General features: G+C 40.8%; 1 protein-coding gene and 2 long non-coding RNA genes across 5 annotated transcripts in view; 1 reads left to right on the top strand and 2 right to left on the bottom strand.

The window, feature by feature from the left end:
- The window catches only part of LOC308476583, a 141,388-nt gene that overhangs the window by 415 nt on the left and 114,073 nt on the right, over positions 1–26,900 (bottom strand). The window lies entirely within an intron of this gene.
- Positions 34–8,543, bottom strand: LOC308476566. Its single transcript, XR_013985962.1, has 3 exons — positions 8,461–8,543; positions 8,068–8,319; positions 34–271 (listed from the first exon to the last, which is right to left on the bottom strand). It is a non-coding gene; the product is annotated as an uncharacterized lncRNA (long non-coding RNA).
- SACS (sacsin molecular chaperone) overlaps positions 8,725–26,900 on the top strand; it is a 40,180-nt gene continuing 22,004 nt past the window's right edge. For 2 of the 3 annotated variants that reach the window (XM_081004021.1, XM_081004020.1), the window contains exons 1-6: positions 8,725–8,840; positions 22,903–23,053; positions 24,334–24,421; positions 24,817–24,902; positions 25,984–26,095; positions 26,547–26,693. In XM_081004021.1, the coding sequence (XP_080860147.1) occupies positions 8,803–8,840; positions 22,903–23,053; positions 24,334–24,421; positions 24,817–24,902; positions 25,984–26,095; positions 26,547–26,693 (622 nt within the window). In that variant the 5' untranslated portion in view covers positions 8,725–8,802. Of the gene's footprint in view, positions 8,841–20,780; positions 21,279–22,902; positions 23,054–24,333; positions 24,422–24,816; positions 24,903–25,983; positions 26,096–26,546; positions 26,694–26,900 lie in introns of those variants that run through there. The other variant, XM_081004022.1, reaches the window with a different exon arrangement.

Raw genomic sequence — 26,900 nt, 5'->3', positions numbered from 1 at the left:
AAATCCAAACTCCTCCTCCTCCTCCTCCTCCTCCTCCTCCTCCTCCTCCTCCTCTTCTTTTGCTTTAAACCAAGAAGGCAAGCATTAATCCTTTAAAGTCCAGAAAACCAGAGTTCTACCATAATACATTAAAAATCACATAGCAGCCGTGGGGCTCCTGATTTTGATCAGGTTCACTGTGTGGGAAGAAGGGGGAGATTCCTCATGAAATATAAGATGCCCATAAGAATTTTCCTTCCAGACCAAATAGCAGCTGAGGAAGACTGTTTTTCTAAAAAAAAATAAAAAATGCTTATGGGTTAAAGGCCATCCACTGAGGTTTGGGTTTTATGACAAAAACTAGAATACTATATCAGTAAGCATATAAACTGTTGTCATTACAGTTTTCTTAATAAAACTCATATTACTATACAACATTTATATTGCCTGGATTTCTTCTGTGGCCCTTTTTCTCTGGAACTGTCACTAATGTCTTGTGGAGAATAAATCTAATGGTGCTCTTCCATACTTTTAAATACTTGGCTTGTGGTGATTTTTTGTTTCTTGAAATGAAAGCTGCAGCCTCTATGATATGAGCAGAAAAAGTATTTTGGGACTCTGGTGCTTTTAATAACACTTTCTTGGTTTTTCAGTTTCTGTTAAAAGTGTTTTTTATCGCTTACTGTTGGCTTATTGGAGAATGGCCAGACTCTTAACTGCCCCCCTATCCATTGTCAGTTTCTGTTCCTCCAGATTATTGGCTGTAGTGAAAGCTTTAACAGCTTATTTCCTCGTGTTTTCCCCCCCAATTTTTCTTTTAAAATGAAATAAAACTACTTCACTATAAAACTGCAAAGCAAAAACTGCAAAGAAATCAATAATTACAGTCTTACCCTCCACCTCCACCAATGGGAACAGAAACTGACAATGAAGTCATTTTACAGAGAAGGGGCGGAATTTAATGGTATTCACCAGTAATCTCCCAGCCATGATTCATAGGAAGCACTAGAATGTGCAGAACCCGGAAACAGGATTTTTTTAGTTAATATTGAAAAGGATCTTTGCTAAATGCAATATACTTTATGAGTAAACATTATAGAAGGAAGCTGGCTGTAGGAAGGACTGAATAATATAGCTTGATATTAATGGTTTTTTGGGGGGTGGATCTACACACAAGAGAAAACCGCTATAAAATCATAAATTAAATTGTTTTAACAAAAGGGAAAAAAAACCCATGTAAGATCACATAGAAAAGTTTTCTGCTCTACAACACCATCTGGTGTGGCATGTTTATAAGACATTTAAAACTAATTTTTTTGACTAATGTAGCTGAGTCCTGGGACCATTGTTTTAATTCAGCTTCTAGCTACCGTAATTACAGAAAAGCAATGGCTCAGTAATGCTGCATGGCTGTCCTGGGGAAGCAACCCAGAAAGCTGGTATCTCTTCTTTATAGCCAGCCATAGCTTGTATATCATTTTAGTTGCTGCCACAAAAATCCAGATTCTTCCACATTGAACTGTAGGCAAAATGAACGAACTTGCTTGATGTTTCAAACTTTATCTTTTCATGTTAAATGTATGCTTGCACATTCAGGTACGGATGCATAGAGTGGCTCAAAATGAACCGCAAATACACACAAGAAAATAAATATATTCCTTCATGTGTTCCGAAAGCTATTGGGTGATTTCCCAAGTAGTTAATAATGACAAGTTAGCCCTTTTCTAATTATTTTGTCGGTTGCAGCTTTCACCATCCCAAAACATCTAGTGCGTCCAATAAAAAAACAACAGGCAAACTTGTTTCAACGTCCTAATTGAGTTGGAAAGGTAAGCTTGAGTTGCCCATGGATGAGTAGTAGCAGCTCATTGGAACTGATGGTTCGGAGTTCACTGAAAGGTGAGCAAGAGAGCTATGAACTGGTAACCTTAGGAGGGAGCAGCTGGCTAGTGCATCTGTGAGAATGAGGAGGAGGCCCCGACACAACAGGCCCACAAAATGTTGTCTGTTGCCGGTTCTGGTATTTCTAGGATCTGGAGCTGGTGCAGGAAGCAGGGCCGGATTGTATCCAGTTTGTCTTAAATGACTAGGCTTTAAGGGGGACCATGCGTTCATTATTTGCATAGTCTTAGGATGAGATGAGGATATTCCAGAGTGGTAGAAGCTCCTATTTTGGATTTAAATTGCCCATTTCTTGCTTGCATCAATGTGTACACACCATAACATCCAAGATCACAGTATCTTGAGGCAACATTTAAAAATACAATGCTATTGGTATTGCTGTTGGTGATGAACCAATTTGATTTTGTATACTATGCTACTTGGACTAGGATCCCCAAACTGGTTATTTTTTAAAAAGGCAAATGGATGGTTGGTTTATTTTTTATTTATCTTTGGGGGGGGGTTGAGGGAGTTGTCTTGTTTTATATGTTTTGGGGTGTGTAGGGTCTCCCTGTTTTTTGGGGTGGGGGGGGTCTGAGCAGTTTTTCCTCTGGAAAGTGGGTATGCTGTAGTGGCCACAACAGTATCTTAGATTTCTAAAAAAAATACCCACAAGCCTGAAAATGTTGGGGACCCCTGTTGTAACCTGTATTCATGAATGCATAAATTCTGGATGGTGTCAAAAACACTGGGTATCTCACCCTTGGCCAAAGCTGAAACAAAATAAGGATATGAGGGATGTTAGCTGCACCAAGTTATTAACTGTGTTGATTGATCATCTAAATCTACAAGTAAATGCAACAAAGGAATTGTAGATGGCGGTGATGTAATTATGAACAGTACTTAGTGCTAGAAAGTATAATCTGGTTGAATTCTGCATTTCTGCTGTGTCCAAACCATAAAATGCAAGAAAATACTCTGTATATCTGAAATACTGCTGTATATTTCCCCCTTCCTTCCTTACCCATGAAAAAATATAAATGTACAAGACATTCCTTTCTAGCACAAACTAATGGTACGTGGGTGGCGCTGTGGCCTAACCATCAAACCTCTTGGGCTTTCCGATTCTAAGTTTGGCAATTTGAATCCGTGTGATGAGGTGAGCTCCCGTTGCTTTGTCCCAGCTCCTGCCAACCTAGCAGTTCGAAAGCATACCAGCGCGAATAGATAAATAGGTATCACTGTGGCGGGAAGGTAAACGGCATTTCTGTGTGCTCTGGCACTTGTCACAGTGTTTCATGTGCCAGAAGCGGTTTAGTCATGCTGGCCACATGACCCAGAAAAGCTGTCTGGGGACAAATACCCCAGTTCTGCACCCCATAGTTGAATTTGACTGGACTTAATCGTCCAGGGGTCCTTTACCTTTTTTACCTTTTCTAATTAAAACACTGTCTAGACTGTCTAGCTCTACATTTGCCCTGTGTCTGCCTACTGTTTTAATTCAACACCCATAACAGTTATATGTACACACCCCTTGGCCCAAAGGGTAAAGTGTGTCCAGATGTTTGCTTTTATTATTATTTCCACATTTAAAAGGTCTAATGAAACAGTTGTACAAAGCTATCTATAGACCTGTTCAGAGGTTACGATCCCTTAATACAAATTATTCTAAATTGTTGATTAAAAGGTTGGAACTAGTCCCTGGAACACTTTGTCTGAAGATGTGCAGCTTTGCTGAATGGGGTGGATAGCTGCAGTAAAAATGAGGATCTTACTGAAAACTGTAGTTGTGTTTTGGATTCTATTAATTTCTATCTTTCTATGACTTGACAATGTCAAAGCTGAACTAGATTCAATAGCATATTGAGGAATTGATTTGGAATACTGAAATTCCTGGGGTTAAAATTCTGTAGTGCAAGAAAATACTTTTGAAAAAAGAAGAAGGGATCCATACTTAATCAAATATTATCACAAGATTTAACTTCAGGATCGCAATGGATGGAACCTAGCATAGTTTTGCAGTATTCTGTGTATGAAATATCAAGTCACCGCCCATGAAAAAATGTTGTTGTATATTTAAAGAAAATTCTGAGAAGTGGCCTTTTTAGGGTAACGGAGAGAAAAATCAAAGACAATTTATTATTTAAAATGTCTTCTGAGAAATTTCAGCTCTGCTCAAATATCAACAGCACACAATGCAGAACTAAAAATATTTTTCTGGGGAAAAGAAAACCTTCAAAAATATGGCCCAATTGTACACCCAGAGTTCCTTTTAAGACTTTTCTTTAAAAATCCCACAAAGATTCAGTTGCTGTCATTAATATCGGCTTTCAGCACATGCGACCTGCCATTCTTGGAATGGTGTTTAATCGCACAAGACAAGCAATTGAACATTCTAATCTTTGAGGGGTGGTCGTGTCTCTTTTAAATAAGCGTCTGTGGCATGCAGCAAAGTTGTGGCCTTAATCTCCAATATTGTTAGAGACACATTTTCAGCATAGTACAAGTTTCAGATGCCATGAGGAATTCATACATCAAAAGGCAAGAGTCACTCAGCTAAATTTCCTGGCTAAATATGTACACCATGTAGCTACATGTGGTCGTGTTTTTTGGGGGAGTGGGCTTTCATGCCATTCTTCTTATGTCAGCAAATGGTATACAGCTGGGAATTTTCAGGGCCCCGTTTGGCTGAAAAGACCTGTGGTTTATTAATAATGAATTCTTTCCTGAGTTCTACTTAGTTTTTTGATTACAAGCCTATGGTAATGCTTACAAAATATTTGTAGCTTGCAACCGGGCATCTTGAACTGTGGTGTGACTCTGTTTCTTCATGGCAGTTTGAATATTTTAGGACCACATCTTGCAATATATTTCATCTGGCAACTGAGCAAGCCCCCCAAAGTGGAAATAGTGTAGGTGCACACATGCAATTTCCCATGTGACCCACTACAGAAAATTACAATATAAAAGTAATGAATCTTCCCATTTCTAGTTTCTGACAGTTAAGAAAAGCGAGCCTCACTAATGATGGGTGCATCTTTCTACAACTGGTCTAGACGGATGACTCATGTGGTCCACCATCCTGGCTATTGTCTCATTTCTCCTTCACAGTATAATGGTATAGTTAGGTAATTTTACACTCTGGACTTAGTAGCATTTTAGGTGATCCCCTCTTCAGATGATAATCTGCATTACTTTTCCTTTACATACTTTGAAATGTGGCAGACCAGCACTCCTATGCTTGAGGGCTGCTCTGTTCATTCTGCTGAGTGAGGCTCTGGACTTCTGCTCCAAAGCCCTGCCCTGATGACACCATTACCAGCAAAGCCTTTTAAAAATAGTTTTAATAGTGAAAATGTGCCATTACATTCATGAACCACCAACTCCGCCTGCTACTTTGTTTTCGCAGAAATGAAAGCCAGCTGCTTCATGTTCTGAGGACTTGGCTGCAATACCTTCTCAGAGTTCCCTTTTATTCTACCATGCTGAAGCAAAACAATGGAGGTGTGCATAAATGCAAACGTATATTTGGATGTATGCTATCAAGCTCATTGTGCTTTTGTAGGAGGGAGGAACTCACCAACAGAGTGAGTGCTGACGGACAGGATCCTGCCATCAGGAGGAAAGGCAATTTTTGCTAATTCTTCCTGCCCCCTAAGTCCCTAGCCACATTTGTCATGCTGATCCTCACAGTAATTCACAGCAGATTATCAGAGGGTAAAAGGGACTGAGTGGGGAATTCAGTGAAAGTTACCTCCCCTTTCTGCTGCCCTATAAGTGGAACTCAGTTCAGAGGATGCTCAGAAGCTTACTTGGATTCAAGCCTAATACAGACCTAGTACCGAACTCAAACACGAAGAACAGATTCCATATTTTTGTCTTCTATGGATGGGAAGGCAATTTGATTCCATGGCAAAACCTCTCATGTTTTATTGGTTCCTCCTGTCATCTGAACAATTCTTCCTTGATCATTTTTCTTTGTTTTAAACAGATTCATCTAGAGAAAAATTGCTGTAAGCAATTATGTTTCATATTCTATATTTCATTTCATTATAACCTCTTTCCTTCCTTCTTTTCTTTTTTTGGCTTCTCATTATTGGGTCAGCTGTCTTGGATGCAAGAATAGGGTTTCAGTGGGGCTAAAGGCTGGTTGGCTGGCAGCCAGATCATTATGAGGGAGAGACAGTGAGATGCGATTCCCCGCCCATGAATGAATGGAATACTCATTACGGTTGGCAGCTCCATGTGTCTGAAGTTTCTTTGGTCTGACCCAGGGGTGCTGGCACATGTTTTAATGAGCAATGTAGTTTCATCCAAAGTTTCTGAAAATGAGTGATTTCTGCTTAGAATAATAGCAGTCAAGGCAATTATCTTTAAATAAAGAGCATTGATGTTTCGGCAGCACCATTTTCCCCTTTTCAGACCAATCCAGTGGGGTTTTTCTTTATCCCAAGAGTCTTTTGAAGGTAGTGTGTATATATCAAACCTTTGGGCAAAATTGTCTCCAGGCAACAAGTCCCTTAAATAGGCCTGGTCTGCTCAGGCTGGGGAAAGTGCATGTTAGAAAACTGTCAGCCCAATCAGTTTGCTATACCGTCCCCTCTTTTAATTCAGCATATATGTTTTTAATTCCACCATTCCTCCAAGGAACTGAGGTAGCACACATGGTCTCCTTTCTTACTGCCCATTTCAATCTCATGTGATAAACTCCCTTTCTGATGAGACCACTGGGAGCATACTTTTTATCTCTACAATCCCTGAGGGAGCTACATGTCTCCCAGCCGCAACCTTGGCTTACATCATGATCATGATCATTTATTAGTTATATGCTGCCCATTTGACTGGGTTGCCCCAGCCACCATGGACCTGATTAGATTATTGGGCTTACATGCTCCCTCTTCTCCTCCCAGCCCCTTCAGATGGAACAATCCTTCTCATTTTAAAGCCAATCACAATTTGCTCTTTCATCTGAACCAGCAAACAATGTTTAGCACTAAAAACCAGGATAAAAACTAGGGGAAGTGTGGTTTGCTTCAAAAGGGTACGGTATGGAAGCTGTGCAATACTATACGCAAGGGCTTATTTGGAAGGAAGGGTGGGATATAAATTTAATAAATAAAATAAATAAGGGTAAGAGGGAAGGACGTTTCCAGGCCTGGTGGTCTAGCCTTATATCTATATCAACTCTGGGTGAACTGGCTGCATTGAGTGTATTGAACTACTTGCAACTGATGGCACTGAATAATGGAACTGAGATGCTTTGATTGTGGAAGAGAGATCACTCAACAGTGGGCTGAATAGTATATAGTTTGATTACACTGCTTAGTAAATATCACACTTGCTTCATGTCATTTCTGACACCTGTTATCTAATCCTCTTATCTAATTCTTGCTGACTCTAATAAGATTGCTACGGCTGAATTTGAGCCAACCCTGCATTTCTCTGGCACTGGGTTATTCTGTGCAAAAGTTTCTGTGTGTGCACGAAAACAAAAATAAACATAGGGCGAACAATAAAATGTGTGTGTGCATGTGGCATATTGAGGAGAATTACACACAAATTTATTTTATCAGGTATGGTTGTCCAAAAATTAGCTTAAGAAAAATGTCCTGAATTAATGTTTGGCTAATGCTTGTAATGTGAAATCTTTATATTTCAATGGAAAGGTTTTGAACATATTGCACTTTCCCAAGTAAAGCTATATTCCTAAACATGCTGACGTTAATGTAATTTCCACTTAAATCAATTGGACCGAACAACGTATGAATGGCCCTCTTGGATGAGACTAAAGGCATCCCTGCCCCTATAACTAAATACCTATAAGAAGCTCACTTAGCCCCCTTTAAAGCTCCCATTTGAGTGCTTCACAATCCCTTTTTGTTTTTACCACCCTGAATAGATAGAGTGAGCAACTTGGCCTTCCTGTTGCTCACTCCTAAGTGAGTAAGTTACAAAGCACCAATCCCAGTATACATCTTTGGAAGACCCCATTTTTTACATTCTTCTGTGATCAGATCAGACCATATACCCGCAAGCAGTTTTTCTCCCTGTAAGTAAAAAATATTCCTTCTCTGATATGCTCAAATGATCTTTCCCCCATGCAACAGAATGTTAGCAAGGGTTAAATAAATCACCTGGGACAAGAAGAAAGTAGATCTCTAGCTTTTAACTAAAACATAATGTCTTCTACAGAAAGTGGATACTTGCATTTTTCCTGCGATTGCACCGTAAAAGGTAAGGAAAAGTCCTTAACTTTTTTTCTTGCTCTCCCTCTGCTTACAAGCACAATACTGCGCGGAGGAATTTATAATTAGAAGCATGACTCATAATAGCCAGAAACTGCAGTGATGTCTTCAGAGGAAATGACATTTCCATACCCTTCAGAGGTAGTTTCAATATGCATTTCATGCCAGTCTTCTGACATACTCGTTTTCTTTTTTATCCATCAGGAGCACAGATCTAATGTTAAGACATGGCCATTAGCGAATCCAGAGGAGGAAACAGGGCATACTTGGGTGCAAACATTTGGATCCCAGAAAATAAGAAAGTAACAGCTTCCACATTCTCACTTACTTTCAGCAAGAGATAAAGTTCACCTACTGTAAGAGAGAGAATGATGTGACGTTCCTTCAAGCTGTGGAACAAATCCATATAATGCTCCTGGCACAGCACCACTCTGCTTAATCTGTAGATGAATGCGAGAAAGCCAAGCCCTCCGAAGAGTTACTCACAGAGAAAGATTTGAAGGAAGCTGAAGAAGGAGCGACAAGGGGAAACCACAGCACGATTTTGGGTCGAAAGGCTTAAGAAATTAGTGAAATGTTCCACATGATCAGTCAGAGCTCTCTTTTTTTTGAGATGGGAGACTGATGTACAGTCACAGAAGGAAAAAAGGAAACAGCTGCATCTATGTCTGCTTTGTATTCCTAGTGGGAAGATATCATGGCCACAGAAAGCATGAAGAACAGTGACAGCCTCAGGTAAATAACTAATGTAAAACTTCCCGATAAAAGTAGACTTGTGAGCATTATCGGATCTTCCTCCTTGTTTTCCATAGGAAGAAAATGGGGCAGATGTGAACACACACACACACACACACACACACGATTGGTTTGCATGTAATGTCAAACTATGGTTTGGTACCATGGAGACAAACCCTGGGCCTATGCTTCTGCACTGGCACTTTCCCCTTTTATCCATCTTCCCGACCTTTTGCACTTTGCTTAGTTAGTTAGTTACTTCCTTATTTGTGAGAAATTACAATTTCCCATTAACTCAAAACACCAAACTATGGTTTTGCACTTGCCCTGCAACCCAGGATTGTAAACCAGGGCAAATCCGTGGTTTGGGAGTATATGTGAGTGAGTAAATGTATGCACCCTCTGCTCTCAAGGTACAGCTGCAATATGAGTAGGGCTGGGCAATATCTGATTTTCAACATTGTGATATATCATCACCTAAACATTGCAATATACTGATATATCACGATGTCTGAAATAAGGAATTGAGCTATGTAGAGGCATTGGCTGGTATCATGGCTTTTCCTGCTCCGTGATTTTTGCTGGTGCCTGCTCTTGTGATTCGCTGCCTGCTGCATGAGGCAGGGAAGAGATGAGCCTGCAGAGATAACAGGGGCTGCAGGAATCGAGAGAAGCATTGGCTGGCTTCACGGTTTTTCGCACGTTGTTATTTTTGCATAGCACACGCACACACATCATGGTTCACGATATATTGCCAGGTCAAAAATTATGAACCAAGATCATGATATGGACTTCAAACTGGTTTCAGACAATATATTGATATATTGTGGAGCCCTAAATAAGTGCTTCCAAACAGGCTGCTTCTTGGCTATTTGACTGCTATCCCACACTTTCCAGTGTGATTATACTATCACTTTTCTAGCTGCAAAAATTGCAATAAGAAAAGTGACAAAAATGGCAATGGAAAGTGTACCATTAGCTGTCAATTTCATCCAACCTCTGTTGGATGAACATCCTGACATATCAGGATGAATGCTCAGTAAACAGTAGGTCTGGAAGCTCCCCTAGATTGGGTTAAGAGAAATAGGAACATAGGAAGTTACCTGAGTCAGACCAAGTGGCTCCTCTGGGTTTTAGACAGGAGATACTTCAAGCCCTACTTGGAGACACCTGGGACAGAATCTGGGCCTTCTGTATGCAAAGCAGATGCTCTACCACTGGGCTATGGCCCTTCCTGGTCATCTCCCTGCCCCCTTCCCCAAATCCTAGGAACTGTAGTTTTTTGAGAACTTATAAGCTTCAACAGCACCTTCTCCAGACTACATTTCCCACAATTCTTTAAGGTTCTTGTGTAGCTTGCAAGTAATCAATCTTCAGTGGAATCATAGAATCATAGAACTGTAGTGTTGGAAGGGACACTGAGGATCATCTAGTCCAACCCCCTGCAATGCAGGAATATGCAGCTGTCCCATACGGGGATTGAACCTGCAACCTTGGTGTTATCAGCACCATGCTCAAGCCAACTGAGCTATCCAGTGGGTTTTAGCTTCCATATCTTGCTTGAGTATTGATCAGAATGTATGCCTCCCTAAAAAGACAATGAATCTACATCACGATCCTAAACATTGCACGTTAGCCTAAAAAACTAGGGTAAATGTCGCATTTTTGACATATTGATGCATAGTTGGTATAACTGTTCTAAGCACTCACAGCTGGGCTATTAGTTCTAAGCATGCAGGGTTGAATCCATTAATAATTTCTCATTGGTTTCAACAGGTCTAATCATGAGTCAGTTCTAATCTTACTCTCTTGACAGTAAATTGTTTAAACAGGTTTTAATATGGTATTTTTATATTTATATAACCTGCTCTGGGACTATTATTATTATTATTATTATTATTATATCCTGCCCGAAGGATATGCCAAAGAAGCCCAAGGTGACAAACACACAAGTGATAAAGCAATTAAAGCATCTAAAAACTGTTGCAATACAGATGCAGGCTGGGATAGATCTCAGTGATGAAGGGCAGGTAAGAAATCAAGTGATTGTTGGTATGGAGACTGCAGAACTACAGGCAATTCAGCCTCCCAGGGTTTCCTAGTTGGCCCCCACAGGGTTGTTTCGAAAGTTTGTGTAATCTGGGATACCAACTCTTCACAAAAGGGGTGCTTTCTTGTCAAATGTTTTCAAGTCAAATGGCCATTTTGGAAGAACTGCTTCGATTTCTACAAGATTCATTTCAGTCCCAATTGTGGTGCTCAAATTAGGCCCTGCCTACTTGTTGCAGCAAAAAGGGACACGGGTGGCACTGTGGGTTAAACCACAGAGCCTAGGACTTGCCGATCAGAAGGCTGGTGGTTCGAATCCCCACGACGGGGTGAGCTCCCGTTGCTCGGTCCCTGCTCCTGCCAACCTAGCAGTTCGAAAGCACCTCAAAGTGCAAGTAGATAAATAGGTACTGCTCCGGCGGGAAGGTAAACGGCATTTCTGTGTGCTGCTCTGGTTCGCCAGAAGCGGCTTAGTCATGCTGGCCACATGACCCGGAAGCTGTACGCCGGCTCCCTCGGCCAATAAAGCGAGATGAGCGCCGCAACCCCAGAGTCGGTCACGACTGGACCTAATGGTCAGGGGTCCCTTTACCTTTTTACTTGTTGCAGCCTGACAAACAGAGATGGCCTTCCTTGACTTCACTCTAGGGTTGTGCTATTATTTCTCCCAATGCTTATTACGTTTACACCAGCATTGCTGGCGTAGTGTGCGCACTGCTCCTTGACCAGTGTTGCTGCACAGCATTTTTTTTAACTTAATCAAAAAGGCCCGTGTGCTGCCTGTGCAAATATTTCAACTTGAGGTTGGCTATCAGAAAGAGGGCAGTAAAAGAACCTGCAAACATTTCCAGGCAACCACTTCTGTGATGACATTAATCCAATTTAAAACACCATTGATTTCAAGCCCCTATCTCTAGTCTGTTTTGCTGTGATTGGCCCAATTCTACTGCACAACCCACCCACCCCCGCCACTGCCAGCAAGGATTTAATTGCCTTGCCCAAGAGCTTAATACATTATAAATATCCCCCCCGATTCAGGGTCTTTAAGGATTCTCAAATTTGAGGAGACAGCTGAATGTTAATCCATGGTTTCTGTTTCACTCCAAATATTCAATTGTTTTCATACCACTGATGGGATGACACATTTCGTTTTCACATAACTTGCATCAGAAATGATATCATTCCTGCTGCTGTTATTTTTGCATCATAAATAGCTCCATCCCTTTCACATTGCTGATCGCAGTAAACTCCCCCCCTGAATTTAATGCATGTAATGAAAATGGATAAATCAATATGTGGGTGGGGGGCAGTGGGGGGAAATAGCTGACCTTGGGTGAGCACAACCTTTGGAAAGCATTAGCTAGCTCCTTAGTTTTATAAAAGATTGATATAACATTAAAGTGCTTGTTTTATCTTATTTAAATATTTAGTGGGGGACTACTTAACTAGTTTTATGGTTTTATTTGGAAGGCTTTCAATGATAAAAGCTTTAGATCCATGTGCTGCTAACCCACCTTCTAAACTGACAACCAGAAAACAGGGTATACAGTGGTACCTTGTGTTAAGTACTTAATTTGTTCCAGAGGTCCCTTCTTAACCTCAAACTGTTCTTAACCTGAAGCACCACTTTAGCTAATGGGGCCCCCTGCTGCCACCGCGCCGCCGGAGCACGATTTCTGTTCTCATCCTGAAGCAAAGTTCTTAACCCAAGGTAATATTTCTGGGTTAGCGGAGTCTGTAACCTGAAGCGTATGTAACCTGAAGTGTATGTAACCCGAGGTACCACTGTATCTGGAATTCAGAATGAATAGTAGAAATTGCAATACATAAAACAATGTGAGTGTTTTGTTACTGTCACAAGGTCAGAGAAAGGATATGTTTACCTTGGATGTTTTGTTCTTGGGACCAAACTGCATATTGCACCGGATTTCTGTGGGCATATCTCCCAGCATTTTCTTTGTTACTAAAACAGAGGTATAGTAGTCTGCCACTTTGAAAAGAATTGTTGTGCTTAACCTACTTTTCTCCTCCTGGAGCAAAGAGTAGCAGGCACGAGGGGGTGTTCATTCAGAAAATATGGCCTGGGGAAAAGGGTCAAACATCTCCCCCAGCACAGCTTCTCTGATCAAACTGACATGGTTGCCTGTCATTTAAAAACAACAACAAATAGTCTAATTGAGGATCTCCCCCATAGCATGGTTTAGTCCTTGGTCACAGACTGAAATAGAAGCTGGCCACAGAGGTTGGAATTCATGGGACACAGATGTTGGAGCAAGGGGGAGGAATTGGGATCTGTGGAAAGATCTTTTCTCCCAGCCAATGGAAGGCCTTCCTCCTGCTTCAGGCCCACAAGCTGTTTTCTAAATCTTCAGAGGCTCAGTCCTGGAATTGATGCATTGCATTTTTGTGATTCAACAGATCTATTGATAGTTCTATTAGATCACAGGCATGTCCATGACACCCGTCCGTGAAGAATCTGCACAGGGGTAGTAAGTTTTGGCAGCTGCGAAAATGCTAGCTGCAATAATAAATTAATAGCTGCTGTGAGATATTAAACCAGATATTGGCTCAAGCCCCAAGACAACATTTTTTTTAAAAAACACACGAATGAATACCTGACTAGGGAAACCGTGAATTCTTATACTAATCCCACGTCAAACATGTAAAAGCGTTTCAGTTCTGAATGAGACTTCAGCTGTCATTTCTGCACTCGGGTTTGATTTCAGTGTCAATTTATTTATATATCACATTTTCCACAAATACATCTGTGCTAAAAGCAGTTCACATTTTATAAAAATAAAAAATAGTCTGGTACAGTATAAGAATGCAATGTAATAAAAAGTATACTATCACTGTAACATCACAACAAAAGAATGATCAACAATTAAGAGTTTATTAACATACATCAAATTTTAAGTAAGCATAAAGTCAAATAAAAATATCCAGTGGCTTCACATACAAGAGTAGCCCCAAAGCTGATGACATTGGCTCTTTCAAAAAAGCTGATTTCAAAAGCTGTTGGAAGACCCCCAAACTGTAGGTACTGTAGCTCAGTGGTAGAGCACATATACAGTATTGCATGCAGGCAGTTTCAAAGTTCAATGCCCGGGCAGCACCTCCAGTTAAATGACTTAGCAGGTAATGTGAGAAACCTGTGTCTGAGAGCCTGGAGAGTTGTTGCCAGTCAGAGCAGCTTAGGTGGATAACCTCCTATGCAAAGGAAAAGTCTTCTATTAATACTTCACATTCGGAAGACCTTCATGCCACTTGATCTCAGAGACAAAACCATGGGGGTGTTTTATAAATTAAGCATTCTAATGTAAGCTGTTGTTGAGATATATTATATTTACCCAGAACAAAATGCAAGCCAATCTGTTAACCTCTAAAATTGTTTTGGGAGGTAGTGCAGTAGTTGTTTTGATGTTTTTCATAATTTTGTTTGTATTCTAGTAGCTCGTTGCTGTGTGTGCTTAAGTGTAGGCTATTTTCTGCAACTTGACATTTTATTGTGGTATGACAATTGCTTTGTAAGAGTTACACTGGTAAACAAGCTTCAACTACAAGTCTAAATAAATAAATAAATAAATAAATAAATAAATAAAATTATAGTGTCCTGTGAATGTACTAGAAATGAAGGGCACCAGATTTCTTCTGCCTTCCCTGGAATGTAGGGCAGAGATGAGGAACCTGTGGTCCTCTCTGTATGTTATTGGACTCCAAATGCTGTCAGCCCCAGCCAGCATGGCCAATGGTCAGCAATGAGAGAGTGTAGTCTGACATATATACAATCATACCTCTGGTTGCGAATGTGATCTGTGCGGGAGGCACGTTCGCAACCTGCAGCGTTCGCGGCCTGAAGTGCTGCATCTGCGCACGCGTGTGACGCAATTCGGCGCTTCTGCGCATGACATCATTTTGCGCTTCTGCGCATGCGTGAGTGCCAAAACCCGGAAGTAACCCGTTCTGGTACCTTCTGGGTTCGGTGTGGTCCGCAACCCGAAAACGCGCAACCTACAGCGTTCGTAACCTGAGGTGTGACTCTAATGCTTTAGCTGGGATTCCTGTATTGCAGGGGGTTGGACTAGATGATCCTTGGGATCCTTTCCAACTCTACAATTCTATGATTCTATGATCTGGAGGCCAAAGGGTCTCCATGAACCCCCCCCCCCGGATTTCTGATCCAAATTGTGGATAACCAAATCCTGTCTTCTCCAGGGCAATTCTATTTTTCAAACAATGTTCTGAGGAGTAGAAGTTTATATTGCTGTTTTATTGTTGATGATGAATGTGCATGCTGACCTACATATGCCGGGTAGGGTTGACATGCTATGTGAGTTAAGCATGCACCTAGGGACTACCAAGATTGCTTGCATTGACAGCAAATGTTCTGAGTGATTATTTATTTAAAGTATTTTTATCATGCTCTTCAGCTGAAAAGGCTCCCAGAGTGGCTTACATGAGGTCAATAAGAAATACAGCAGCCCCACAAACAAGATATACAGTGGTACCTCGGGTTACATACGCTTCAGGTTACAGACTGTGCTAACCCAGAAATAGTACCTTGGGTTAAGAACTTTGCTTCAGGATGAGAACAGAAATCGTGTTCCAGCGGCGCGGCGGCAGCAGGAGGCCCCATTAGCTAAAGTGGTGCTTCAGGTTAAGAACAGTTTCAGGTTAAGAACGGACCTCCGGAATGAATTAAGTACTTAACCGGAGGTACCACTGTATAGGCAAGAGCATGGGAAGGCTAGAAACTGCCTTACACTGTGTTAAACCACTGGCTCATGCAGCTCAGTACTGTCTCCACTGGCTTCCAGTAGCTTTCCAGAGTTTGAATTTGGGGCTTTGAGCATGCCAGGCAGATGCTCTCTACTGAGCTATGGTCCTTCCCCTCTCCTGCTACCAATGGCTATTGGCATTTGGTGCCTCTGAATCTAGAGGATGCATGTAGCCACTTTATCACATATTGACCAAACTGTAGGTACTTTGTGATTCAAATAGTAACTTAAATCATCATGAAAGTCTTCTGCTGCTATGAGTATGAAATTTAAAAATAGTGGCATTAAAAGCCATTAGAGAACTAGGTTTGGATATAAATGACTGAAATGTATGCACTGTTTATTGTAGTACAAAAAAGTTCCATAATAGCAGGACATTGTTTCACATCTAAATGTGGTTGCTGAGTCATTGGCATTTTCCTGCCAGCACTGCAGAAGCAGCTGCAGTTGTAGGTCTCTTACTGCAGTAGATGTTTTGTTGCATTAGTAACCCCCAATTTATTTCCTAATGCTCACATTTATTCAGCCCCCGGATCTTTCCAATATGCTTATTTGCAGACATGTCCAGTAATACTTAAGATACAGTTGCGGATTATTGCAGTACATGGTTGATCTAAATAAGTACAAAACCCCCTAGTCATTAAGAATTTGCTAATGCCAACAAAAGGTCATTGGGCTCTTGGTTTTATGATAAAGCCCACAAAATTGCAGATGACTCCACTCCCACAGTTCTGGGTCGTGATTCAAGTTAGTGATTCAAGATGTTTAATTTCCACAACAGTGGCCAGCACACTTTAAGTCTTAAAGGAGCAGGTCATTAAATGAATATCTATAAATTAGGGTACCTTTGCATTTGAAATAGTTTTTGGGAGGGGTGGGAGAATTCTTTCATCCATCCCTGTTGCATTTATGTATATTACTTCAGCCCTGGGTATGTGTACTTCTTGTACTTGGCATTTTCTCAACAGCAAGAACACACATACTTTGTTTCATATTCTGTTCTTTATAAACTCTTCTAAGTACTCCAAAATGTCTGAATACAAGCAATAATTCCTATGATGGGCTATCAAGTATCTTACTTTTGAACGAAAATATTGATCTGTTTACAAATTTTCCGAATTGCTGAGACTTTAAATAGTTGCCAGCAAGAGGGATCTATGGCTGGCTCTTCTGGACCTACTCTGTTAACACTGCAAAATAGTGCAACAGGGAGAAAAATCTTTGTATCCACCACTTGAAGGACATGTGTGGTACTGTACTCCTGCATTGTGTAAAGAAAATCTGAGCTGTCAGCTCTAAAATCTGCCAGATAGGGAGGTGGGAACAGAAGCCCCCATCAGTTCAAGTACTCCCTTTCCCCCACCTATCCTCTCAATTCCATCTCAACCTTATTACAGCTAATAGGTGAGAGGAGAAAGGGGGATTCACAAGACACTGTGCACATGATTCCTCCTTTAATCAAGGACTTTGCACAGAAAATCATGGCATTCTTAGTATGGCACAGGAAATCAGTGGGTGTGCTAAGAAAAGAACCCGTGGTTACTTACTCATTTTCCTCTGATTGGGTAGGTTGGTAGTTGGAGAGATTTGCTGTTCTTTGCTGAACATGGATCCAAGTGTGGAATGCTGTCCATTACAAACATGATACTAAACATATACAATGCAGTGTAGAGGTGATTGATCTATTCAGCAGTTTGTTTGTTTTTTTAACCCATTTTTTTATTAATTTGCATCTTTAAACTGTTTAACATTGTTGCATTGAGTTATCTTTGTTTACATTAGAGCATATGACATGCAACAATTGCATAAAACAAAAACCAAAAAGCACTTGGAAAAACGTTTCTGAATACTTTAACAAAGTTGTGGCAGTTGTGTTGAAGTGTACACAGGTGGTAAGCACTTTGCACGTGTCCTGTTGACATGACTGCCGATTCATGGCTCCTTTTGAACCCAGACGAGAGGAGAACGGAAGCGGAATGATGGTTGCCGCCTGTATACCAAAAATATTACAATTTTTACAGATATTATGTATAGTAAGGTGTATTGCTTAGGTGACCATAAGTAAAAGGTATTTTGGATAAGGTTTCCTTGGATAAGGTTTCCTTGTGGGGGAGTATGGAAGAATGTTACTTTTGATTTTTGAAAATTTACCTTAAGTCCAGAGACATTAGAAAGGGTCTCCAATTCATACTCAATAACCTTTCAGCATTAACTGGGTCTGATGTGCATAAAACAGTATCATCAGTATAGTATCCCAGAATGTATTTCCTTGCATTGTATTCAGCAGTTTTCTTAGTCCATTTTACACCCTTATAAAGACTGCCTATTAATTGATCTGACTGATAACCACTTTATAAAGCTTTCTATAAAGCATGAGCTTTACAACTGCTTTTATTCAAGACAACACTCAGATGCTTGGTCACTTGTGTTCATGTTAAATCCCATGGCAATTCATATGAATTAGTTTCTTTGTTCCATTCAGTGACTTGGACAAATTCCAGCTCAGGAAATCACATTCTACTTACTTTAATTCCCTTGGGGTTTCACTTAGATTTAAAAAAAATAGGCTTAAACTATTATTTGTGAGAAGGTAAAAACATCCGCAACTTGTTTTTAATATTACAATCTATTTTTTGGGGTGGGGATACACTAGAAAGATTGGCCATTGAAATTAAGGTACTCTTTCTTTTTTTTTTTTTTAAATGATATTTATTCCAAGTTTAAAGTTACAAAAAAGAAAGAAAGAAAAAAAACCATACAAAATACAAAGAAAAATTTAGCCATAACAAAGCGAGAAATAACAAGAAAAAAGTGAACAATAAAATAGAATAAAAAAGAAGACGAAACAAAAAATATAAAAATGCATTAAGTTAGAATAAAACAAAAACAGATTAAACCTTTACATAACCTTTTCCCTTTACTTATTTCCATGACCTCCTCTCACCTCCCAATTTTGTATTCTAGTTCAGATCGTATTTCCAGCAAATCCTTCTACCCTTATTTTCATTTACGTATTTTAATTTAAAATAATGTAATTAAACATCCTCTGTTTCGTCAATTTCATCAGCTCATTTTTGCTTAATCCTTTATATCATATCTACCAAAACGACCTAATTTTCTTTTTCCAACATCTTTCTAACAGTCTTTTATATTACAATATTTTTGAAGGTATATTTTGAATTTTTTCCAATCTTCTTCCATCGACCCTTCTCCCTGGTCTCGAATTCTGCCAGTCATCTCAGCCAGTTCCATGTAGTTCATCACTTTCATCTGCCATTCTTCTCGGGTGGGCAATTCTTGTGTCTTCCAGTACTTTCCAATGAGTATTCTTGCTGCTGTTGTAGCATACATTAAAAAAGTTCTATCCTCCCTTCGCACCAATTGGCCGACCATGCCCAGAAGAAAGGCCTCTGGTTTCTTCAGAAAGGTATATTTAAATACCTTTTTCAATTCATTATATATCATTTCCCAGAAAGCTTTAATCCTTGGGCATGTCCACCAAAGGTGAAAAAATGTGCCTTCAGTCTCTTTACATTTCCAACATTTACTATCTGACAAATGATAGATTTTTGCTAGCTTGGCTGGGGTTAAGTACCACCTGTAAATCATTTTCATTATATTTTCTCTTAAGGCATTACAAGCCGTAAATTTCATGCCTGTGGTCCATAACTGTTCCCAGTCAGCAAACATAATGTTATGTCCAAAATCTTTAAGGTACTCTTTCTTAGGTCAAAAAGGGAATGTTAGTATTAAAAAAAAGTGTTTTTAAGTTTGCAAACATAGAAATGATGTATCAGTATTTCAAATTTTAAATGTCTTTTTGAAAGACCTAATTGTATTTTCAAAATAAGATCCTGTATTTTGGATTAAGAATGCCTAACATTTTTCAAAAGCACGATTGAAAGGATTATGTATTTCTTTTGTAGTTATATGAATGGAATAAAATTGTGCATGCTTGCTCAGAAAGAGTGGTTTTAAGTATGGAATCAAGTGGTGGGAATTAATTAATGTGATGTGAACTTTGGCATGATATGCTCCAGTCAAGGGCCTGACCAAGGGTGTGATTTTTGAAGAGAGTGAAAATTAATGTACTGTACGTACCATTTGCTCCAGTAAGGATCAGTGCCCCTACCCTTTGGCATGTTTTTAGTTTCAAAAGTGGTATTGACAGTTCATAATTCATGATAATGTGTTTCTATAAGGGGGTGTATGCACAAGAGTGCAAAAAAGCACATTAAAGTTAACTTAAAATGGCTCATAAAGTATGTACAAAGATATTGCTGCCCTTTGTCTGAATTGTTTCAGAATTGTGCTCTTTCTAGGGCAGCACTTGCTAAGGATACAGGTTGATACTGGGGCTTACTCACGAACATAGGAAACTGCCTTTGAGCCCTCATACCGAGTCAAAAGACTGGGCCATCTAGCTTAGTATTGTCCACACTGACAGGCAGCACCTCTCCAGGATTTAAGACTATCCCAGCCCTATTTGGAGATGGCCAGGATTGAACCTGGGCTCTTCTGCACTCAGACAGATGCTCTGCCCCTGAGTTATGGCCCTTTCTCATATTTACTTCTGAGTAAACGTGCTCAAGGTTTTGAAACTTGCACACTACTCCCACCACCAAATTATATCTGCAAAGATGTCTAGATACTGAACTGAAAAAAGAAATACTGTCCTTTTGTCAGTGGTAGTCCTGGGTAGAGTTGCTAGCAGGGCAATTTCCATGTACACCCTCATGAAAAGAAGGCTTTTAAAAAATGTTCCTGCTGCAATTAAGGAGCTCCCTGTGGTGACAGGAGCATTTGTCAGAGCAGAGGCGGAAGCCACTTTCTGAGAAGAAAGTGGGGTGCCTGCAGTAAGGAGGGTTCTGGAGGGGTAAAGCATCACCTTTGCATCCAGGTCTCTGGCTCAACCCTCGCTTGGCATCTCCCTAGTGGGGTTGAGAGAGACCCCCTGCCTCAAAACGCTGGAGTGCTACTGCCAGCCAGGATGGACAACACGGGGCTACACGGACCAAAGGCCTGTGCTCTGTATGCGGCAGCCCCCTACGTTCCTAGCAGCATCTGCGCGCGCATTTCCCGCCTTTGTTCAGGGGGGACGCGGGCGTGGGTCCTCTGCGCACGCCGCGCCGCAGGGCGAGCGCTTCGTGAGGAGATTTCTCGCCACGATTACTATTGTTTTTAGTGAAGCGTCTGCGGCTCAGTCTGCAGGGACGGGGCCCTCGCTCTCATCCTGCGTTTGCCGGCCCTCCCCGCCCCTTCCTTCCACGCCGGCTTGCCCCTCGACCCTCCTCGGCGGCGGCAGCGCCCGCCAGCTTTTCCCTCCTCCCTTCTTCGTCCCTCCCCTGCGGCGGAGAGTAGCCTCGCGCCTCCCTCTGCCGACGGTTGCTGCCCGTCCTCCTCAGGGCAAGTCCCCACCCCTTCCCCATGTGCGGAACCGGCGTCGCCAGGAGGAGGAGGAGGCGGGCTGAGACACAGAGGCCTGGCAGGCGTCGCGGCTAACGGTCTTTTTCTAATCTGGCGGGCGCGAGCGGCGCCGCTTCGAGCTGCCTGTCACGGACGGAGCGGGCCTGGCTGGCGCGGAGGAGGAGGCGGCCGGGCGGCGGGGCATGTGAGTGAGGCCGGGCGGCGCGCGGGCTGTGCGCCTCGGGGCGAGGGAGAAAGGGGTGGGTCGGGGGTCGGCTGGCTCCTCTCTGCCCCCTCGAGGCGCTCCCTGACCCTCTTTTTGCTCAGGATGGAGTGGGACCTAGGATTGGTCTACACGTGTCGTGCTAGGGGGGCGGAAAGCACACACCACACACACGGGTCCCGCGTGGTGCCTTGCAGTCTTGCAGCTTGGTTGTGTCGTGAGCTTTCACGGGCCGCAGACGCGATGGATAGTGAATGTCGATCGTGTGCCTGCCTGCCTCCCTTTCTGCCTTGTTTATCCCGTGCAGAGGTGTGAGCATCCACACACACCTTACAATCCTCACTTTCCATGTCTGCTTCGTGCAGGTGACGTTATTGGCAGTGGACCAAGAATGCTTCTGCTGCTATAAGTGTGTCAAACTTCTAGCTTGACACAGGACTTGCTGAGTATCCCATTCTTGGTTGGGCAGCAGGACAGGGTGCTGAGCATAAGGGGCATCACAGGGCATCACAACTATAAGGTAGTGAATACAGCGGTACCTCGGGTTAAGTACTTAATTCGTTCCAGAGGTCCGTTCTTAACCTGAAACTGTTCTTAACCTGAAGCACCACTTTAGCTAATGGGGCCTTCTGCTGCCGCTGCGCTGCCGGAGCACGATTTCTGTTCTTATCCTGAAGCAAAGTTCTTAACCCGAGGTACTATTTCTGGGTTAGCAGAGTCTGTAACCTGAAGCGTCTGTAACCTGAAGCAGATGTAACCCAAGGTACCACTGTAGAGCACAACGGAAGCTGAGAAGTAGGGTGGTGCCAAATTTTGGCCTCGCACAGGGCACTGCTGAAATTTAAAAGACCAGATTTTGCCCATGGTGTATTAGGGTAGTGTAAGGGCCAGTTAAAGTAATTCTTAAGAAGGAAACTTAAAGAAGACAGTTATCATAATGATATAGGTTTTCATCAACTGACTTTTACTTAGAGTAGTCCCATTGAAATTAATATAGCTAAGTTAATCATGGCTATTAATTTCTACTCTACTCGTAGCAAAAGTTAGTTGAAGGCAATCTGTAACATATAACCATGATTGGAATAACACATAACATAACATATAACCACTGTTGGAATACAGCCTTTGTGCTCTGTTTCAAAAGGGTTTTCATAAAACTGAAGAAGGTACAAAAATAGCTGCTAAAGTGATCAAGGGTTAGGGCATCTTTCCTGCAAAGAAAAACAAACACTTTTGGTGCTTTGGTAAACACCTGTGGAGTTCAGTGGCTGTAGGCTTCTGAACATTCATAATTTAAGGAGCAGAATTTGTAACCCCTTTTTGATAATATTAGAGTCATTCAGTGAAATTGATTGAAAATAGGTTTATGACAGGTAGAAAGAGATACTTATTCACACAGTGCATAGAATACTTTAATTACTACAGCATGTGATGAGGGCCGCTACCTTGGATGGTTTTAGTAGTTCATAGGTGATACACCTATGAACATAAGAGGCTCTAATAAGGTTCTAATAAGAAAGGATGTCTAGCTCTGCTTGGCTTTGTATTGCTGTTTCCTTTCTCCATTCATTCAAATAAGATGCCCTCTCCTTTATTTTTGGTGTAGGACAGCCACAGTGACTGTGCTTCATGACTATGTGGGCTGCAGGACGTTTGAGGTGCCTTCTTCAGTGTCTGTGGCATCCATAAAAGAGTTAATTTATCCAGAGACGGGTTTTCCTGTAGCTGAGCAGTGTCTCTACCACAAGGGAAGAGAGGTAAGCTTCCTTAGTCTTCTGGAAAGCTTCCAGATACCCTTTTTGAAGTAGTCTTGAAATGGTTACTTTCCTTCTGAGAAATACAGGAAAGCATTAATTGACAGATTAGCTAAATTATAAATTGTTGTATTAGTAAGGAGTATATTTCAGTTATGGTTGATTCTGATTTCAGCATATAATTCCCTAAAAACTTGAGCCCAACCTTCCTCCTTGTTTTTCATATTAACATATCATATTGGCTAGGAACATAGGAAAAGCTGTTTAGTACTGAATCAGACCACTGCTCAGTGTTGCTCAATATTGTCCACACTGACTAGCAGCAACGCCCCAGGATTTCAGATAGGGGACATTCCCAGCCCTACTTGGCCATGCTGAGAATTAAACATTTGCATACATAGCAGATGCTGTGCCATTGAGCTATGAACCTTCCTCACATAGTCTTAAGAGACCTGGACATCAAGTCATTTGTTAGGGTAGTTTGTGATGTGCTGGTGGGTCTGGTCTCCTGCTCTTCCAGTGCAATAAGTAGGTCTTTACAATGAGCAGGGAAATGAGTGGATGGTGTCCAGTGATGCTGCTTCATGTGTGCAGTAGATTTCTGTGTGCCCAATGGAACCGATCTCCTGTGCAGCCCTCTGTGCACCCTCAAAATCTGCTCCAGAAGGCTGGGGTATCTTCTGGAGCAGACTTGGGTGGGGGTGGGCATGGGGAGAGAAGAGGAAGAAGACGTCTTCTTGTGTGAGTGTAATGCTGCTTGCATAGTGTTAGATATAGCCAGAAAACTTGTGATGGCTGGGGGAGAGTTATTCAAATCTTAAGGTGTATTGATTGAGGGCCCAGATTTTTAGAACTGATGCTTTGGAGCTGGTGCTTCATATTTCAAGAAAGCATGTCTTTGAATTTCTTTAAAAGTGTAGATGATGTTTACAATGATGAGGATCTGCTCTGATTCAAATTATATGCAACTGTATTTCATATAAATAGATACAATTATATATTTTATTGAAGCAACTTACACTGATGAAGAAGGAAGCTTTTCTTTTTTTATGTAATATGTGGGAAGACAGCCCCATAGGCCAAATTAGGACCCTTACTGGGCCCAATTTGATCCAGAGGCCAGAAATTCCCTATGCCTGATAAATATATCCTGATAAATATTTATGGCAGCACATGTGGTCATTTGTTGACTGGTTGTCTTCACAGGTTGAAGCAGTTTATATACTTTTGATACATTGCATACTCAAGAATGCACAACATTAAAAAAAACCTTTCCCTTTCAGTTATCAGACTGTGTTGAGGTTGGGGACCTTCAGACTTCTCAGAATCATGTATTTCTAAATCTTTTGTCAAAGGGCCTAAAAGGAGGAGGTATAGTAAATTACAATAAATCTTCCCTTTACCCTTGCATCTCTCATTTCTCCTCTTTTTTACTATTTTCCATCTCTGCATATATTCATTTTCAAAACAAATTACAAAAACAGATTTCTATCTAAAGGAAAAAATTGCAGTGTACATTCCTGTATGACTCAATTTATCTTATAGTGCGAATGATTTAAGACATACGTTTTTCTTTCAAATATTTTCAGCAATTTTATCCTTTTCATCAGTTTATAGTGTTACATTCCTAGCCTGTAATCTATGAATTAACAATCTGCAATACAAACCTGAAACTAATAATTGCAGTAGTGTCCTGAAGAGTAACAATTATGTGTCTTTTCTCCCTAAAACAAGTACATGACATTTTGCTTCTTCTGCATTTCTAGGTCGTTTTGGACAAACAACTCCACCGCTTGTTGATTTCCTTAAAGATATTTTAAGAAGATATCCAGAAGGAGGACAGATTCTTAAGGTACAGTGTAACAACATATTTTAAAATAAGGAATTCAAGGAAATTAAAGTAAGGAAAACATTTTAAAGTAAGAAAAACAATACCTTGCTATAAATATGTTAACGAACAGTGCTTTGCACATTTTTAAATATGGAACTGGGGTACTGAATAACATTATTGGTTCTGTTTTTCCTCCTGGTTTAATGACAGAAGGAAATTAGAAACTTCCGTTTGTTATTTTACAGTACACCATGATTCAACTGTTCATGGGAAACTATGGTTTGTCCAAACCATGGGGTTAGTTTTGTGTATGTGTGCCAACCAAGATATTAGACCATGACTTATTGACAGAAGCTGGAGCTTGTAATGTCTTCCCCTCTTAAGTGAAGAACAGGGTAAGAAGAGTGGGATACTTGGAAGCCTGAGGCTTGCTTTTGCTTAGGTTCTTATTGAAAAACCATTGCTTTTTGTTGTATTTGAACTGTGCTTATAGTTTTGTTGACAAGTTTTATATTTGTATATACAGTGGTACCTCGGGTTACAGACGCTTCAGGTTACAGACTCTGCTAACCCAGAAACAGTACCTCAGGTTAAGAACTTTGCTTCAGGATGAGAACAGAAATCATGCGGCAGCAGCAGCGGGAGGCCCCATTAGCTAAAGTGGTACCTCAGGTTAAGAACAGTTTCAGGTTAAGAACGGACCTCCGGAATGAATTAAGTTCTTCACCCGAGATACCACTGAATATGGTAGTTTAAGGAGGTGTCACTATATAGGTTCCACATAAGATAAGAATCTCAGAATTTGAAATGCTGATAATTTACACAAAAAATATATGTTAACTATATATTGCCTTTAAGTATGCTTGACCAGCATGGGAATAATGCCTTTAACAAAAAGTAATTGAAACATTCGGAACTTGAATGAGATATTAACGCCACCATCTTCCGCTATGTTGTATCTTAGTCTATATTGCATCTAATCACTCCATCACAAGCAGAGGTGAATACAGTAGTCGAGTAGGATATCTGCTGATGTTATTTAATCCCATTTGTTAATTATTGCATGTTATTACATAGCTCTCGATATTTGTTTTGTTTTCAGGAATTGATTCAAAATGCAGAAGATGCTGGTGCCACAGAAGTTAAGTTTCTATATGATGAGACTCAGTATGGGACAGAGTCTCTGTGGTCTAAAGACATGGCACAATATCAGGGTAAGTTATCTTTTCCTTATCTAATTTTCTTCCTGAATTATTAGTTTTCTTGTGGTGTAGTGATATACTGAGGAGCATAGCTAACTCTAAAACATTGCAGCTAGGCTTACATTTAACATTTGGCTTTCAAAAAGAGCTATTTGGTTAGTAATCCAGTTGTATCAGTTTGTGGCTCAAGATAATTGACTCTAGGCTTAAACTACCATTTAATCGATCTGTGCTGTTGCTAGTTAGGTTTATCATGAAAATGAGTTAGAAACAAGTGTTTGGATCTTTAAAATATGTAAGACTAGTCCAGAATTATAGAATCAGTTGGGGTTAAAGTCAGTTTCCGTTTGTATCCGTATTCTTTATAGTACTCAGTAATTTAATTATAAATATCTAAATATCTATGCTGTTTCCAAATCAGCCTATATTTTTACATTTACCATGTCTCCCCCACCCCCTTTAGGTCCTGCACTTTATGTATTCAACAATGCAGTTTTTACCCCCGAAGACTGGCATGGAATTCAGGAGATAGCAAGAAGCAGAAAGAAAGATGATCCTCTTAAAGTTGGAAGATTTGGAATTGGTTTTAATTCAGTTTATCACATTACAGGTAGTTACAATGCATTTTTTATGCTGCAGAATTAATGTTGCATGGGGGGGGGGGTGAACACCATCTGTGCATTCACTTAAGGCTTGCTCCAAGTTTAAAATTTGTTTATTCTAAGACTGAGCTTGTATAAAGGGAAGAAAAGACTGCCGAAAGTAGTTTCATTTAAAACATTTATTGGGTGCTTTGTAGAATTTTTGTCTCCTGAGC

This window comes from Podarcis pityusensis, assembly GCF_964106645.2.
Source record: "Podarcis pityusensis genome assembly, chromosome: 4".
NCBI classification, from domain to species: Eukaryota; Metazoa; Chordata; class Lepidosauria; order Squamata; family Lacertidae; genus Podarcis; species Podarcis pityusensis.
This window is presented reverse-complemented; position numbering and strand designations above follow the sequence as displayed.